The 16,951-nt window shown below is 43.0% G+C and overlaps 3 protein-coding genes and 1 pseudogene across 4 annotated transcripts in view; 3 read left to right on the forward strand and 1 right to left on the reverse strand.

The window, feature by feature from the left end:
- Window positions 1-1,394: 1,394 nt before the first annotated feature.
- The window catches only part of LOC307081403 (trypsin-like), a gene marked incomplete at its 5' end in the record, with an annotated part of 20,738 nt that continues 5,181 nt past the window's right edge, over window positions 1,395-16,951 (forward strand). The window contains one exon of the mRNA XM_079744559.1: window positions 1,395-1,434. Coding sequence (XP_079600685.1) covers window positions 1,395-1,434 — 40 coding nt within the window. The remainder of the gene's footprint in view (window positions 1,435-16,951) is intronic.
- On the forward strand, window positions 6,778-8,331 carry LOC307081392 (trypsin-1-like; the record flags this gene model as incomplete). The annotated part of the gene is given in 7 exon segments (XM_079744547.1): window positions 6,778-6,804; window positions 6,806-6,854; window positions 6,985-7,132; window positions 7,347-7,597; window positions 7,804-7,940; window positions 8,047-8,148; window positions 8,284-8,331. Coding segments are annotated over 7 exon segments (762 nt in total).
- LOC307081380 (trypsin-1) lies at window positions 10,632-12,177 on the forward strand (the record flags this gene model as incomplete). Its single annotated transcript, XM_079744538.1, has 6 exons — window positions 10,632-10,707; window positions 10,838-10,985; window positions 11,193-11,443; window positions 11,650-11,786; window positions 11,893-11,994; window positions 12,130-12,177. The coding sequence occupies 6 exons, from the start codon at window positions 10,632-10,634 to the stop codon at window positions 12,175-12,177; spliced, it is 762 nt and encodes a 253-aa protein (XP_079600664.1).
- The window catches only part of LOC307081372 (trypsin-2-like), a 2,059-nt pseudogene continuing 139 nt past the window's right edge, over window positions 15,032-16,951 (reverse strand). Inside the window, exons 1-5 of the transcript in view lie at window positions 16,911-16,951; window positions 16,453-16,606; window positions 15,848-16,107; window positions 15,459-15,595; window positions 15,032-15,184 (exon numbers count right to left, since the gene is read on the reverse strand). The exon at window positions 16,911-16,951 is cut by the window's right edge and continues 139 nt beyond it. The product of the transcript in view is annotated as a trypsin-2-like (transcript). The remainder of the gene's footprint in view (window positions 15,185-15,458; window positions 15,596-15,847; window positions 16,108-16,452; window positions 16,607-16,910) is intronic.

Consider the following 16,951-nt stretch of genomic DNA (forward strand, 5'->3'; position numbering starts at 1 on the left):
GGCTTTATAGGACAAGTGGCACCTCTGACCCCCCTACAGACCCTCCCAATGGGCTGAATTCACCAATCATAACCATCAGAGAATATTTGTTCTTGCTGTACAAATAATATTGGAAATCCAAAGGGTTTTCAAAACAAATGTAGTCAAAATGATTGTTTTTTCTGATTGCTTTTGCCAAGTTAATGGTAGCACACTACTCTTGTGAATTTGTTTTGTATGAAGACACACAGATAATTAACATGGCCCATTTATTCTTGTGACCAAATATCCTTGCTTCAATAAAGAGTCCAGAATCAATAAAACATTGCTTATTTTCAGAATTTCTTTGGTGCATAGATATGCATTGGTTTGATATGGTTATTATGAAGGGTAGAATCTGGGTATTTTAGTCTTTTTGTACTGGTTTGAGAACAATAAGTGAATAATGTGTTTAGTGTAAACAACACAGGACGGGGCCTGTAGTTACCAGGTCCGTTCTATAACCTGTAGTGTCTTACCTTGACCCGGCCAGAAGTGGGCCCCTTGGGTCAGCAGTACAGATGGGTCACTTCACACGGTCACACACTGTAAACACACTGTAAACACTGTCTACTGGCATACCCTGCAATAGACCTTGGAAAACCATACTTAAAGGTTTTTCTAAAGGTGGATGTTGCTGTACAACTGCAATTATACATAATAATAAACCCCAAACCTTGAAAAAACATTCTTGATTAATGTAAGCAAGTTTGTTATTATTATAATTATGATGATGATGACTAAACTAGTCTAACGAACACTTTAATTCTACCATGTAAATGTGTTGACACATATTATGGGATTCATTAAAACAAATCATGTTAATTGAATAAAACACCAAGACAACTTACTGTCTTACTTTCATTTATATATTTAAATAAAGCAACTAAAGGTTGTTTTTCATCCACCATTTCACAGTCCTTCATAAACCCCATGCTGTCTCCACCGGCTTACCTTCGAATAAAGACCATTTTGCAGCACCCAGTCACACACACACACACACACACACACACACACACACACACACACACAGTGTAAAATATATAATAGCGTATTACACCGTCAAACACTTTTTTCATTACTGAAAGTCACTACATTAATAATTTCTTGGCACGTATAAAAGAGTTAGCCTTGAGTTGAGGGTTCATAATATATCTCTGTTAGAAACGAAAGTTTTTAGATTAGAAATTCACCAAATGGCCGGGCTGGCCCCTTCACATCCGGCTGCATGACAGCTAGAGCAATAGTCCCGAATATCTTTATATATTTTATTGGGTGCTGTGATTGGTTATCTCCTGACCAATCAGACTTCATCAGTGCCGCTCTATCAATGGTCATAAATCAACTTTTGGCTCCTTATTGATTGTTGAGCAATCATGAGGTCCCTGGTCGTCCTTCTGCTCATTGGAGTGGCCTGTGAGTGTGCAGAATATGAAATATTGAAATGGCAATTTTCGTTTCATTGATTTTACCACTTCACTGCATCATTCACATTTTCACTGCCCATTTCAGCGAAACACAACCTCTCTGTCCTGCGTCGGTTTTCAGGCACCACAGTGGATGACTGGATCGTGGAAGGGTCTGAGTGGGCATGCCCCCCCCCCCCCCCCCCCCCCCCCCCCCCACCAGGTGTCTCTGAACATCTGACACCACTTCTGAGAATCCTCCCTTGTCAACCCAGACTTGGTGGGTTCTGCTGCTCACTGCTACCTGTCGAGAGTAACCCCCCTCCCAGCACACACATACACACACTCCACATTTCAGTTTGTATCCTTGTAAGGTGTGTGAAAGCATCAACTTCACATGTTGGGGGTCTATTGATTCTAAGCCCCCTCGTTGCTCTCCTGCCGCCGCTTCCAGGGGACAGAGTTAACTGAGCAGTTCATCTCCTTCTCCTTTGTCCATCACCCCAGCACTGACCCCCGGGCGCTGGGCAGCGGTGGTCACGCTGGTCACGCTGAGCCAGCCCGCCACCCTGAACCAGTAGGTGCAGCCCGGGGCCTTGTGCCCACCATGGCAAGTCTCCCGCTGGGACCGTGTGTGCCGTGTTTGGCCCGGGGAACACCATGACACCGTCATGTCTCCTTCAATGTGTGTCTCCGTAAACACACCGACCGACTATTCAGACCTTTCTTGCTGTACAGTGACTGACGTGGACATGCCCCGGGGCTGGACCTGCCCATCCTTATCCGACCCGGACGGGAAGAACTCCTGCCCTGGCATGAGCACCAACACTGTGTTGTGCCCGGGGGTCCTGGAGGGAGGCGGGGACTCCTGCCAGCTAATCCCACTTAACGCCACCCAGAAATACCAACAAAGAAACCAACAGGTCCTTGGAAAGCCATGGAGGGCTGATTATGTTTATCAGGTAAGGGATGACTATGTGTTAGGGTCTGTTTCAATGATAAGCCAAGGCCCATATACACACACACACCAGCGCCCACAAGCATTGCATGCGTGCACATGGAAAACAAATCGCAGTTAAACGCAAGAGTTAAAAGCTTTTGATCTTCTAAACTACTTGTAATAGCAGAGTAAAGTGCAGCGCTCTTTCTGCATGATGCACAGCAGTGCATTTTCCATTGTTTTCTTCATAAACAAACACCATGCTCTTTTATACTTATACTAATGGATTGAAGAGGATGACTCAGTCTCGTCTCCCCTGTGGCTGTTGAACGCCTGATTTAATTAAAACAAATTACACCACTGACGTTCATAGATATTATCTGTTGGGCTCCTGGGAGCCTGCGGGCCCCGTGGTGTGACCGATGAGCTACAGGGGGTGGTGTCCTGGGGCTGTGCTAGAAGGACCGCCCTGGTGTCCATGCCGGGGTAAATGCTGTGACACGGCAAGACAAAAAAAAAAAAAAAAGGATCCCTGGGAATTTTAAACTGTCAGAACATGGATCAGAGGTTCTTTGAGTTCCTTGGGAGCTGTAATGTGTTTCAGTGGCCAGCATGGCCAGCTATAAATGGGCCAAGACATGAAAATCTGTTCTGTGGTCCACAACCACATAATTCAGGTCAAATTCAAATGGGGTGTTTTATTTTCTGCTTTACTTTTTTTTATTTTCTGCTTTACTTACTTACGTTTTTTATGTATTCATAAATTCACCAAAAATGGAAAAAAACATTGCCCCTGCTGTTAAATTATTCAGCTGTATTATTTACAAATGAAAATTATGCCTTTACTCATTAAACTGATGAAATTTTCAATATTATTATAAAAATCAAGAATCTATTTTCTAACTGATCAACATGATCAAATCGAGGTGACATCCGTCAGAGATGAGATGGACTTGTAGTATTGAACAATTAAATATATATCCTATAGTATAGAATATTCAAATATATACACACCCTGACACACACACACACACGCTCGCACGCACGCACGCACACACACACACACACACACACACACACACACACACACACACACACACACACACACACACACACACACACACACACACACACACACACATACTGAAGGAATGTAAACTCTGAGATAAGATACCAGTATTCTGCATAAATCTGTTTTCCTGACCCAGCAAAAAATTAAACACTAATTCAGCTTTGCAGCGCTGCATTAAAACGGAACTGACTCTTGTTGTGGATTACATATAGAATGTAGTAGAATGACTTTCACACTAAAATGCAGAATTGCATTTCAGTGATGGCTCCGAGAGACCAAAAGATAGTTGTTTAGCTGGCTGTGTTTTGTTTTAGTTATCTGACCGGACAAGGCTGCTTGTCTGACTCATTTGAATGGGCCTGAGTAGCTGAGTGTGGAGAACAAGAGCCAGACATATTCATTCACAACTTAGCCTTACTCTGAGCTTGTCTCATGTCATTGGGTGTCTGTACCCCAACAACGTTTTTTTTGGTATTTTACCAAAGCCTCCAGGTGTAGAAAGCATATTGGGCATTCAGCATCTTCAGTAGATACAATACAGATACCTTCATGGATGTAGTATTATTATATTTGTGTGTAGTAGTATGAACACACACACACACAAAGACTAGTTACTAGATAGATATAACTAGTAGCTTTATTTTTATTTGTAATTCATGTTTTTTGAGTTAGCTGGGAAGTCCAGTTTAATTTGTAGTAACTGGGTAGGGTCATACATTAAAACAAATTCCTGCATCCCTTAAGCAAAGACATGCAATGAAGGAAAGCTGTAGAGAACTTCATTAAAGGGGAACTATGCAACTTTCGCTCACTTCTTCGCTGTTTTCTTGGTTTGCGCTCGCATTGAGCTCCCCCTACAGCTTCGGAGGGGATATTTTACAACACTGTTGTAACAACTCGTTGACGACCCTTCCCCGTCCACTTCTACGCTAGCCATGTGCATTTTTTCAAAGAAGCCGGCGAATGCGTGGAGTCATGCCCGGGATAGATGTTCATAAAGAGTAGACAAGGTTATACATTTTGAAAGGGTGTATGTGTTACAATAAACCCATCCTTTTTTATAGTTGACGGCAAGGGCGTAGGAACCGGGGGGGACGGAGGGGACGTGTCCCCTCCAATATCGGAGACAGGCGCATTTGTCCCACCTAAAAATTATACCGGATCTGTCAGGTTTCCGATATGTGTCCCCCCCAATGTTAAACTCATTCCTACGCCCCTGGTTGACGGGGAGATGTTATATCCTAGATTAGAATTGTTTGGTTGTTGAACAGAACGATCAGTGTAAGAGTGTTGGCCAACATAATACATAACGATAGCATGAACAATGCGCAGCAATCGTACATTTATGTATCTGCTCAAGTACGTCCCTTGTGTACGGAATTACAGGGAAATGGATTCAGAGATCGAGACGGTATGCTGTCGCTAGTCCCCGCAGGAGAGTTGTCATAGGCCGATGCTGTGTCTGGAAGATTAGGGACATATTTACGTTTACATGTAAATGCCTGCAAATAAACATTGTAAATAAATATAATTGTATATGGTTTAAAATGTTTCCATTTTTTAAATAACAGATGTTTGCACCACCTTTCATTTGTTCAATAATACACTTTGGTTAGAAAAATATTCAATTTGGATATTGAAAGAAATGCAAGTGACAGTTCTTCATGGGTTGTTTTTTGCCTTACGGCTATTGTGCAACATCTTCTTGGGGGTTTTCTGGATTTCCTTGTGACACCTGTACCCACACAAGTTCGGATGTGGGTGGTGGCTGTACCGGGGCAGGCAGGCCGAGCCGTCTTGGGTCATCAAGTCTCAATCCTCATTAGAATGCTGTTTGCCAACGCTTGTAACTAAGAAAAAATACAAAGCAATCTTTTTACAAACATGTTGACAAGCAGGGAACTACACCAAAGGTATAACATGGCTAAAGCTATAATGGAGGTTCACGTATCGTAACAGTTCTGTTACCGACGAATATGTGCTAACTAGCAGCTCTTGTGCAGGGTAATGCATTATATGGCCAGCCGGACATATCACATGATATAGGCTATACACTCTTAGAAAAATCGGAGGCATCCGAATAGCAGTCTAGTGATCTAAATAAACAAGAAACTGGATTCGGGGATTTAGCCTGTATCTGGGGGACGAGACAGACGAACAGCAAAACAACCGTTTGAAAACAAACGTGTTTGGAAGTGAGCACGCTAACACCACAGCAAGCAAGCAAGCTAGAAACTTAAAGGGCTCACAACAAAACAGTCGAGCAAACATATTTTTACCGAGACTATCAACATCAAGAAGCCACAATACAAAGAGGACAAAGTTCACCCAACGGTACCTACAATTTCAAGAGCAACACGGCCGTGGCAAGTCGGCATCCGATTTGCAGTCTCTGTCTCTTTTTAGTCGGCTGATCCATGATGAATGTAGCAATCCCTTCGCTACCTGTGTTTATATCGAGCCGGTTTCGCGTTTGTGGGTGTGTAGTGCCGTAAAGCAATTCGGTGCTTTGCGAAATCTGAGACTCCTGCGAAAGTGGGCGGCGGGTCGCCGGCAGAAACTTGCATATTTCCTTTTTCCACCAAGATGCGCTAGGGGGAGTCGAAACAGCGACCAATCGACCCATAAAGTGTTATAGAACCATCACAATGACTCTTAACCTGTTATGTTAAGGTAAATTAAGCCAAAAAAGTTACATTGCTCCCCTTTAAGTGTAAATCGTCAGAAGTGATGATCAGCCTTACAGGGCAGTGAGTGAAAGGTCTTATGAGCCCACTTGTACTTTCAAAGCATTCTTTGATGAGAACTGCACAGCTGTGCGGATTCCACAAATAGAGTTGTTGCCAGATAAAGCCAAAATTAACTAGTCAACTGAGTAAACAACTAACCTAACTTTCTCTTTCCATTAATAAAACTAAAATATTTTATCTGCTATTAATTAAATCTATTTTTATCAGTTTTAATGAGTAAACTTACTCAACGTTAAAATTTTCAAGGACTACAGAAGCTATAAATGCCATATTACTTTGAACTGTTGTGTCCCTTTGGTAACATTTATATGGGTAAAAGTTGTATCATAATATAACCTTTTACTTTCTGGATTGAATTTGCTCATAAACACAAGCAGAGTGAACCAAACTATGTTACTTTCAGGTTAGCTCAAAGTTCTGGGATGTAACCAACTGCTGTGTTTTTGCAAGTAATTCCAGGTATGAGCTAATTCGGGGAGCAAATAGTAATATCTTAGAGCAATTGCAGATCATTGGCTCATGACTGACCAATGAGATGGACAGGAGGGTGGGGGCAGATCTCCAGATCGTTGGTATAAAAGCTTCAGGTAAATGCTCATACTTCATCAACCTGATCACAAAAGCAACCATGAAGTCTCTTATCTTCGTTCTGCTCCTCGGAGCTGTCTGTGAGTTTTCCACACAAACGAAAGGCCTTTGACTACAGCTGCTGTCGTTGGCAGCAGCTGATCTTCAATAATGATGACCATGAGTATGTCTCAACCTTGATTAATGTTGTGTTTTGTGTTTCCCTTCTAGTCGCTGAGGAGGACAAGATCGTCGGAGGGTATGAGTGTACGAGGCACTCCCAGGCCCACCAGGTGTCTCTGAACTCTGGATACCACTTCTGTGGAGGCTCCCTGGTCAGCAAGGACTGGGTGGTGTCTGCTGCTCACTGCTACAAGTCGTGAGTGTATTCAAAACCTAACAAGGCTGATTCAACGGCTGGGATTTCATTAGGATAGAGCTGACTCTAACTCAACATTAAAGACAGGAAACAATCACTGCATCAAATCCAGTTTGACATTGTTGCAGTTCATTGCCTATGTTCCTCACAACCTCTCTCCCTCTCTCTCTCTCTCTCTCTCTCTCCCTCTCTCTCTCTCCCTCTCTCATTCCAGCCGTATTGAGGTGCGTCTGGGCGAGCACCACATTAGGGTCAACGAGGGAACCGAGCAGTTCATCTCCTCCTCCAGCGTCATCCGTCACCCCAACTACAGCTCCTACAACATCAACAATGACATCATGCTGATCAGGCTGAGCAAGCCCGCCACCCTGAACCAGTATGTGCAGCCTGTGGCCCTTCCCTCCGAATGTGCTGCTGATGGCACCATGTGCACCGTGTCTGGCTGGGGAAACACCATGAGCTCCAGTGAGTAGTTGGTCCACTGGTCTTGATCCTAGTCTAGGGGGCTGCTGGGATGTATAAGATGAGATCAACTTCTTTAAATAGAATGCCAGAAGGGCAAGTTGGGTGTCACAGCAGCATAGTAAGGACAAGTCAAAATATATATAATCGATAGAACATAGACAAAATAGAAAAGCATATTCTTATTCTCTTCTTCCTCCATATTCTAGTTGCTGACGGGGACAAGCTTCAGTGCCTGGACCTGCCCATCCTCTCCCACGCCGACTGTGCCAACTCCTACCCTGGCATGATCACCCAGTCCATGTTCTGCGCTGGCTACCTGGAGGGAGGCAAGGACTCCTGCCAGGTACGTTCGTCTGCAGGAACACAACTCACTGCTCATCTGGCCTTGCTTGGTGCTCGCTGAGGGTTGGGTAAGATGTAAAGTGCTCGTATCTGTTTGTGTCTTGCAGGGAGACTCCGGTGGCCCCGTGGTGTGCAACGGTGTGCTGCAGGGTGTTGTGTCCTGGGGATACGGATGTGCCGAGAGGGACCACCCCGGTGTCTACGCCAAGGTACAGACGCGAGGGAGAGGGGTGGCGGTTATTTAACTATAATATATTATATTATGTGGTTTCCAGGTTTTGAGATGACATTCTAACGTCAAGCTCTTTGGCTAACTCCTGTGTATTTTATTTCATCTCTCCCAGGTCTGCGTTCTCTCGGGCTGGGTTCGCGACACCATGGCAAATTATTAAATGATCCTCTTCAGATCCCTGTAGCAGCTTAACATCGGGCTGTTAATGCAGAAGATGAATGTGATCAATAAAAGTTTAATAGATAAATCATACAAGTCTCTCTCTTTATATCTGAGTTGTTTGTTTCCTTCATTATGAGATGGTTTCCCAACCGGGCTTGCAATCTGTAGTTGGAAAGATCTTCTGTTCTGAGCTCTGATCCTTTCAGTAGGGACAGTGATGTGGACACAAACTTCAAACTGGTTGATATTCACTTAATATCTATTTGAGCAGTTTCTTTTTAGTTTCTGGTGACATCAGAGAGAAAAAGGCAACACACAATTACTCTAAAAAATAGATGGATATATTTCCTAAAATTGTATCAAGATTGTAGCATGCCATTGCATCCTCAGACTCTATCTTCATCACTGTAGATACTGCAACAAATCCCTTTGGAAATATTGGCTCCCACTGACCTTCTTATGCCTGATCTCCGTGTCAGGGCTCTGGGTCAAACCCTGCATCAATCAGCCAAATGAGCTGTGTTGGCCGAATACAGAGTCCAGTTGAATGGCATCGTTGGATGTTACCTCTTTGAATGAAAACCCATTCACATCAGCTTTAGATCAGGCATGGTGGAGTCATGGTTGATATCCAGAGAGCTGTCCTGGCAATAAACTGTTGGTTGAGTCATCCTGAGACAAATCCATAGCATTCAGATCGAGTTCGATGAAACCCAAGAAAGGCGTCCCACTGAGAAGATTACACCACATCCTCCTCAGAGTGTGCCGTCGGTGTGCTGCTGAAAGGCCTTTTAGGTGTAACACAAACAATTCAAAAGCCAGATAATATACCAAATCCATCACTGAGGCTAGGTAGTCAAGGTTAAGGTAATGTCTGCACAAGTGTTTGGTGAAGATTTGGAAGTTCAGCAAGCCTGTATGATCCTACCATATGAACGGCTTGCATTGGTTTGAGCACAGAAAGGTTAATGACAATGTCCTGAAAAATAACTGTACATAATATGCTCAAAAGACAGGGAACCCTGAAAAAGAAGAAGCACTCAAATCCACTAAAAGAGCTGTGTCCTATTAGTCCACTGCAACCCAAGTCAGCGGTTTGTTGTCAGTAGGGCACTTGACTAGGTCAAATGACGCTATAAAAAATGGCAATATTTTCTGTTCAAATATTGATGTCAGATAAAACAATTGCAGGAACCAATAAAGTAAAATGTTTCATCCAGATTTTTACTTATATGAGCAAGTCAGGATGAAGGTATTGAAAAAACAATGATTTTGTTTAATTCAAACAGTTATGTATTGATGGTCCCCAAGTGAAAACCCCTCTGGTTCAGATTGGAAACATGTGTATTTCCTGGCTGGTATGCTGATGTCAAATCATGGTCTTCACAAGTTGATGTAATGATGTTGAAAATATTAAGTTCCGCTCCCTTGCAAAATAAATTTCATATCATTTAAACTTGCCTGAAATGAACCTATGAACAGGAAATGGCAAGATACTGGGTTTAAGTATGATTAAAAAAAGGTTGGTTCACTTATGATCCAACTGTTGTCTAACTCAGAGCACCATGTGACCATTTAATTTCCTCATGGTCAGACAGGACCTTACTCCTTATCCTGACATTAAATCAAATTAAACATGTCTATTGAAAAATTCATGAATCCAATAAAACAAAAGCTTATATAATGCTTATAACGTTATAATGCTTTATTTAAATTTGGTTTAAACAAGCATGGCAAACTTAATTACTTAACAACTCTTAACTTACTCATTTAGACTTTACATTTAATCTAGCCATAATTAACTCAACAGAGTACCTATCTAACGTAACTTTACATGTTTCAAGTTTCATCTATTAATTTAATACATTTGATCTGCTATTAATTAAGTCAATTTATATCTGTTTAATGAGTCAACTTACTAAACAACTAACTAAACTTGATATGTTTCAAGGAATATAGAAACTATAAAAACAATATTATTTTGAATTGCTGTGACCCTTTGGTAACACTTATATGTATCAACGTTGTATCATATGACTAATAAGGTAATTGAGATTAACAAAGGGCCTGTCAATCTAATTTTATAGCAAACAACACTATGTTATTTTCAGGTTAACCAAAAGTGCTGGGATACAACCAACTGCTGTGTTCTGGCAAGGACTTCCAGGTATCAGCTTATTCGGGAGCAAATGTTATTATCTTAAAGCAAATGCAGGTCATTGGCTCATGACTGACCAATGAGATGGACAGGAAGGTGGGGGCAGATCTCCAGATCGTTGGTATAAAAGCTTCAGGTAAATGCTCATACTTCATCAACCTGATCACAAAGCAACCATGAAGTCTCTTATCTTCGTTCTGCTCCTCGGAGCTGTCTGTGAGTTTACCACACAAACGAAAGGCCTTCGACTACAGCTGCTGTCGTTGGCAGCAGCTGATCTTCAATAATGATGACCATGAGTATGTCTTGGCCTTGATTAAGGTTGTGTTTTGTGTTTCCCTTCTAGTCGCTGAGGAGGACAAGATCGTCGGAGGATATGAGTGTACGAGGCACTCCCAGGCCCACCAGGTGTCTCTGAACTCTGGATACCACTTCTGTGGAGGCTCCCTGGTCAGCAAGGACTGGGTGGTGTCTGCTGCTCACTGCTACAAGTCGTGAGTGTATTCAAAACCTAACAAGGCTGATTCAACGGCTGGGATTTCATTAGGATAGATCTGACTCTAACTCGACATTAAAGACAGAAAACCCGAAACAATCACTGCATCAAATCCAGTTTTACATTGTTGCAGTTCATTACCCATGTTCCTCACAATCTCTCTCTTCAATTTTCTCTATCACTATCTCCCTCTCTCTCATTCCAGCCGTATTGAGGTGCGTCTGGGCGAGCACCACATTAGGGTCAACGAGGGAACCGAGCAGTTCATCTCCTCCTCCAGCGTCATCCGTCACCCCAACTACAGCTCCTACAACATCAACAATGACATCATGCTGATCAGGCTGAGCAAGCCCGCCACCCTGAACCAGTATGTGCAGCCTGTGGCCCTTCCCTCCGAATGTGCTGCTGATGGCACCATGTGCACCGTGTCTGGCTGGGGAAACACCATGAGCTCCAGTGAGTAGTTGGTCCACTGGTCTTGATCCTAGCCTAGGGGGCTGCTGGGATGTATAAGATGAGATCAACTTCTTTAAATAGAATGCCAGAAGGGCAAGTTGGGTGTCACAGCAGCATAATAAGGACAAGTCAAAATATATATAATCGATAGAACATAAACAAAATAGAAAAGCATATTCTTATTCTCTTCTTCCTCCATATTCTAGTTGCTGACGGGGACAAGCTTCAGTGCCTGGACCTGCCCATCCTCTCCCACGCCGACTGTGCCAACTCCTACCCTGGCATGATCACCCAGTCCATGTTCTGCGCTGGCTACCTGGAGGGAGGCAAGGACTCCTGCCAGGTACGTTCGTCTGCAGGAACACAACTCACTGCTCATCTGGCCTTGCTTGGTGCTCGCTGAGGGTTGGGTAAGATGTAAAGTGCTCGTATCTGTTTGTGTCTTGCAGGGAGACTCCGGTGGCCCCGTGGTGTGCAACGGTGTGCTGCAGGGTGTTGTGTCCTGGGGATACGGATGTGCCGAGAGGGACCACCCCGGTGTCTACGCCAAGGTACAGACGCGAGGGAGAGGGGTGGCGGTTATTTAACTATAATATATTATATTATGTGGTTTCCAGGTTTTGAGATGACATTCTAACGTCAAGCTCTTTGGCTAACTCCTGTGTATTTTATTTCATCTCTCCCAGGTCTGCGTTCTCTCGGGCTGGGTTCGCGACACCATGGCAAATTATTAAAGGATCCTCTTCATATTCCTGTAGCAGCTTAACATCAGGCTGTTAATGCAGAAAATGAATATGATCAATAAAGTATACAAGATAAATCATACAAGTCTGTCTCTTTATGTCTGAGCTGTCTGTTTCCTTTATAATGAGATCCTTCGACAACCAGGCTTGCAATTTTTAGTTCGAAAGAGCTTCTTTTCTGAGCTCTGAACCTTTAAGCTGGGACAGTGATGGGGACACAAAATATCAAAGGGTTTGATAATCACTTTAGATTAATTGAAGCAGTTCCATTTTAGTTTCTGGTGACATCAGAAAAAGTCCCGGCGTACACTGTTGGTTGATTTATCCTGAGAAAAATTCATAGCAATAAGATTGAGTTCGATGGCTGGAAACACAGGAAAGGCGTCCCACTAAGAAGATTACTCCACATCCTCCTCAGAGTGTGCCGTAGGTGTGCTGCTGAAAGGCCTTTTAGTTGTAACACAAACAATTAAAAAGCCATATAATATGCCAAAACCATCACTGAGGCTAACTAATCAAGGTAGAGGTAATGTCTGCACACGTGTTTGGTGAATATTGGAAGTCCAGCAAGCCTGTATGATCCTGCTATAGGATTGGCTTACAAATAATTCCTTCAAGTTAAAATCAGATGAGTATCGATAAGAATAACAAATCAACATCAATAAACCATTACATGTATGGACAGTCTATGGATATGATGCCCTCAATAGACTGGACGGGACAATGTACAATTCTACACTTTGTGTGCGCACGTATTTGTGTGTGCGCCTTCTTTCACCATCTCTCCAAATACTTGGTAGAGAGACAGCAGGTGGGTTAAATTCATGTAATGCAGACAGTGAGGTCGCATTGGGACCCGGAGCCGTGTGTTGTGGGCCCCACTCTGCGATGTCAAGAGCCCAGCCATGGCAAGTTAGCACTTGTGTTGGCAGGGCCTGGCACTTGAGCACCACTCGTCAATGAAGTCCTCAAAGGCCAAAGTACCTCAGGTACAAATGCAAGTGTGGTTTCAGCGACGGCATATTAAGTACCCTACCATCATACCCAGCTCTATGATGTTTCTTTCCAGCTTTCACCAGATAACTTATTCCTAGTTTTAACAGTTTTATTTGGGATGACTAGGTGATTTGATGGAAGTATTGTGGGGATTCTGGGATATTATTGACGTTGACTGCTTGGACGTCAAGGGTTATAGTGCACCCTACTGACGTTTGCCCCCAGTTGTCATTGATTGAGTTCATATTATGAAATATGAACCATGCACAGAGCATGCACAGTACCACTAGGTAGCACGATTTGATAGGTAGCATAGATTGGCAGAACACCGGTATACAAGTCGGTGGTTTGTTGTCAGCTGATAAGGTCACTTGATTAGGAACAATTATTCACTATTTAAATATTGGTGTCAAATTAATCACTCACAGTGCTTCATGAAACCGATGAAGTAAAAAAATGTTATCCAGATTTTCAATAATATGATAAACTCAGAATGAAGGCATTGAACATAACAATGGTTGTGGCGGTTCTGATTTGAAAACTTGTGTATTTCCTGGCTGGTACGCTGATAGACACTTGAACAAGGTCTCCACAAGTTAATGTAATGATGTAAGGCTTCCACTCCCTCGCAGAATTAAGGTGTCTATCTATTCAATTTAAACAAGTATGCCAAACTTAATTACTTTATTACTAACGACACTTAACTAACTGGTTTAGACTTTAAATTTATTCGTAAAAACAGAAAGTTGCTGTTTTATCATATCACAGTCCAGCGAAGAAGTCAACAGGTGGAACATCTGCTATGGAGTTATATGTAGAGACAGAATTTTGTCAGTTCTTTGGATCAAACATAAAACATTTTCCATTTGAAAAATTGCATTTATCAGCTTAACATAAAAGACTAGAGTCACTACCATTCATGATAAAAAGTAGTAGTCTCTAGGATAATTTTTTAACGTTGTTGTAAAATATGTACGGCACCTATTTTATCCGTAATTCACGCTGGGTTTTAACCCCATTGCAAGTACTATTAACACTAAGTTTCCTGTGTGTGATTGATTAATTAATTTATCACCATAATCATCATTAATGATTACTTTTCTCATTCTTCCTATCATGTCTTGAATATACTGCTGGCTCCAAATTACTATAATTTCATGCTTCACTGACAAATATCAACAGTTTCTTAGAGAAGCCTCTAACATGGTGCCACCGATAAGACATATTGCTTTCAAACTTCCAATAGGCACTTTACGTGATACATTTCCCTTTTGAAGATCTTCAAAGGTCAGTTTATATTACAATTGATGATCAAATGAATTACGCAAGAGCCTTTTCCCTTGTCGGTAGAGAGTCCCTCAGACATAAAGATGAAGAACTGAACTGACTGAACTGGATATTGCAGTCAGGCCTTGAAAAGATCAATGGTTGTTATTTGCTGACGGAAAGCTATGCTCTTTATTTTCTTGTTAGGAGGTCGATGCTCTTTTCAGTATTAGTACATGTATGTCGACCAGGTAATCCTGCTCTAATTTTCTTTCGTTAAACTAATGATGATGATGTTGTTGACGCTATTGTTGTTGAAAGCAGCCACCGATATAATCTCAGAGGTTTATCCACCAACCATTCTAATGATCTTCTGAGATATTTAGGAGGGGAGGAAATGAACCACAAAGTTGTTTATTTGCTGTTATTTTATTGATTGATCCAGAATCCATGCTCCATCATTCTCTCTTTACTTCTTTCCCATCTCTTTTTCCCTCTTTTTGTCAGTAACGCTGCTGTATTTGGTTAAGCAGTTTCGATACCACAGGTTGTATCTTTCTCTCTCTCTCGACTCTCTCCCAGGCTAGCTGTAGTTGGTGAGGATCTCATTGATCCAGGGCATCAGGGTGCAGACCTTGGTGTAGACCCCGGGGAAGTTGGGCTGGGCACAGCCTTGGCCCCAGGACACGATGCCCTGCAACTCCCCGTTGCACACCAGAGGGCCCCCAGAGTCCCCCTGAGTAGAGGGGATGGGAGCAGGAAGAGGACCATAGAGGAGAGGAGGAGGAGCAGGGAGGAGAGGCAGGAGGTGAGTGGAGGAGCAGATGAGAGAGTGGAGGATAAAAGGAGTAGAGGAGAGGAGGGCCGGGAGCAGAGGAGTGGATCAGAAAGTGGAGGACAGAGGAGGATGAAGAGAGAATGTTATTGATATACTTTTTGGTACGTTCCATCCATTGAATGCGTTGGTATCGTCTACTGGGTGTTCACTGGTTGATCTTTTGAAGAAATACCTGACAGGAATCCTTTCCTCCCTCCAGGAATCCAGCACACACCATGCGCTCAGTGATCATGCCAGGGTAGGAGTTGCTGCAGTCTTCCGCAGACAGGATGGGGAGGTCCAGACACTGCAGGTAAAACGGGTTGAACACTAGAAAAGGAGAAGGGGTTATGGAGTTAGGTCAGTCAGTGGCTACTATCTTTGATGTCACCTATGAAATACCACTGGTGCACATTAGATTCGATTAATTTGAGGTTCAATAGAAACGTGTGCATCACTTGAATATTTTCTTACTGCTCCCATTTTGTTTCTAACCTTAGCTCAGCCTTGAATTTGGGTGAATGGATATGATGTCATTATGATGAGTTTCATGATGATTTGTTGTTCTGTGTTTCCACTTGCCACTGTCGGAGTAGATGTTCCCCCATCCAGACACGACACACTGGTCCCCAGCCACGGCGCAGGCGGTGGGCAGGGCCACAGGCTTGACGTACTGGTTGAGCATGGCAGGTTGGGTCAGCCTCATCAGCATGATGTCGTAGTCCAGCGTCTTGTAGTCGTAGCTCTGGTGCCAATAGATGGCATCCACCGACATGTACTGCTCCGTCCCCTCGTACTGCCAGATGTGGTTCTCGCCCAAGATGGCGATCTGGGAGTATGGGCTGAGAGAGGGGTGAAGACCAGGCAAGAGACAATTTATATAGCAACCATTAAACACTAAGGCCTTTCACGGAAAGCAATCTTTTTTAAAAGATATTTGAAGGGCAATCATAAAAAAAAATACTTTAATAAGAGAAGTAAAGAGAGAAGTTGGATTAAGAGACAATGGACAAAATAAACTATTTTATATTTTATATTTGCCTTTTTGTGTTTTTTGCCCATTAACCCATTTGTGCCGGCTGCTGCGCGGCGCAGCAGCCGGCACAAATGGGTTAAGCCCCAGCCCAAAATGTCTAGGTCCAAAATGACTAAAGGACGAAATAGTAAACACTTTTTGTAATACTGACTTCTGCCAGCAGTGGGCAGCGGAGATGATCCAGAGGTCGTTGATGAGGGAGCCTCCACAGTAGTGGTAGCCCAGGTTCAGAGACACCTGGTGGGCCTGGGAGTGGGCTTCACACTGGTAGCCTCCCACAATTTTGTCTTCCATGGGGGCTGCAGCTGGAGAGAAGAGAAGAACAGTTGTTAAAAAAACTGAGATAGAGATAGAGTAAAATATGCATGTGTCGGTTCTTCAGAAAACAAACAATACCTGTGTAATGACATTATGAAAAACGTGTGGGGATTTATCTTTGTCTTCATCATATGTAATAAAAAAAGTATTAACAAGTGTGTAGTATGAACGTGTGAGCAGGTATATCGGTATACGCCATTTGTGTGTGAGTGTGTGTATGTGTGTGTGTGTGTGTGTGTGTGTGTGTGTGTGTGAACGCACACGCCCGCTAAGACCTGTTTTGTGTGTTACCTGCAGCACCCAGGAGTGCGAGAACAATCAGGGGGATCATG

Source organism: Pollachius pollachius (assembly GCF_949987615.1).
Source record: "Pollachius pollachius genome assembly, chromosome: 1".
Lineage (NCBI taxonomy): Eukaryota > Metazoa > Chordata > Actinopteri > Gadiformes > Gadidae > Pollachius > Pollachius pollachius.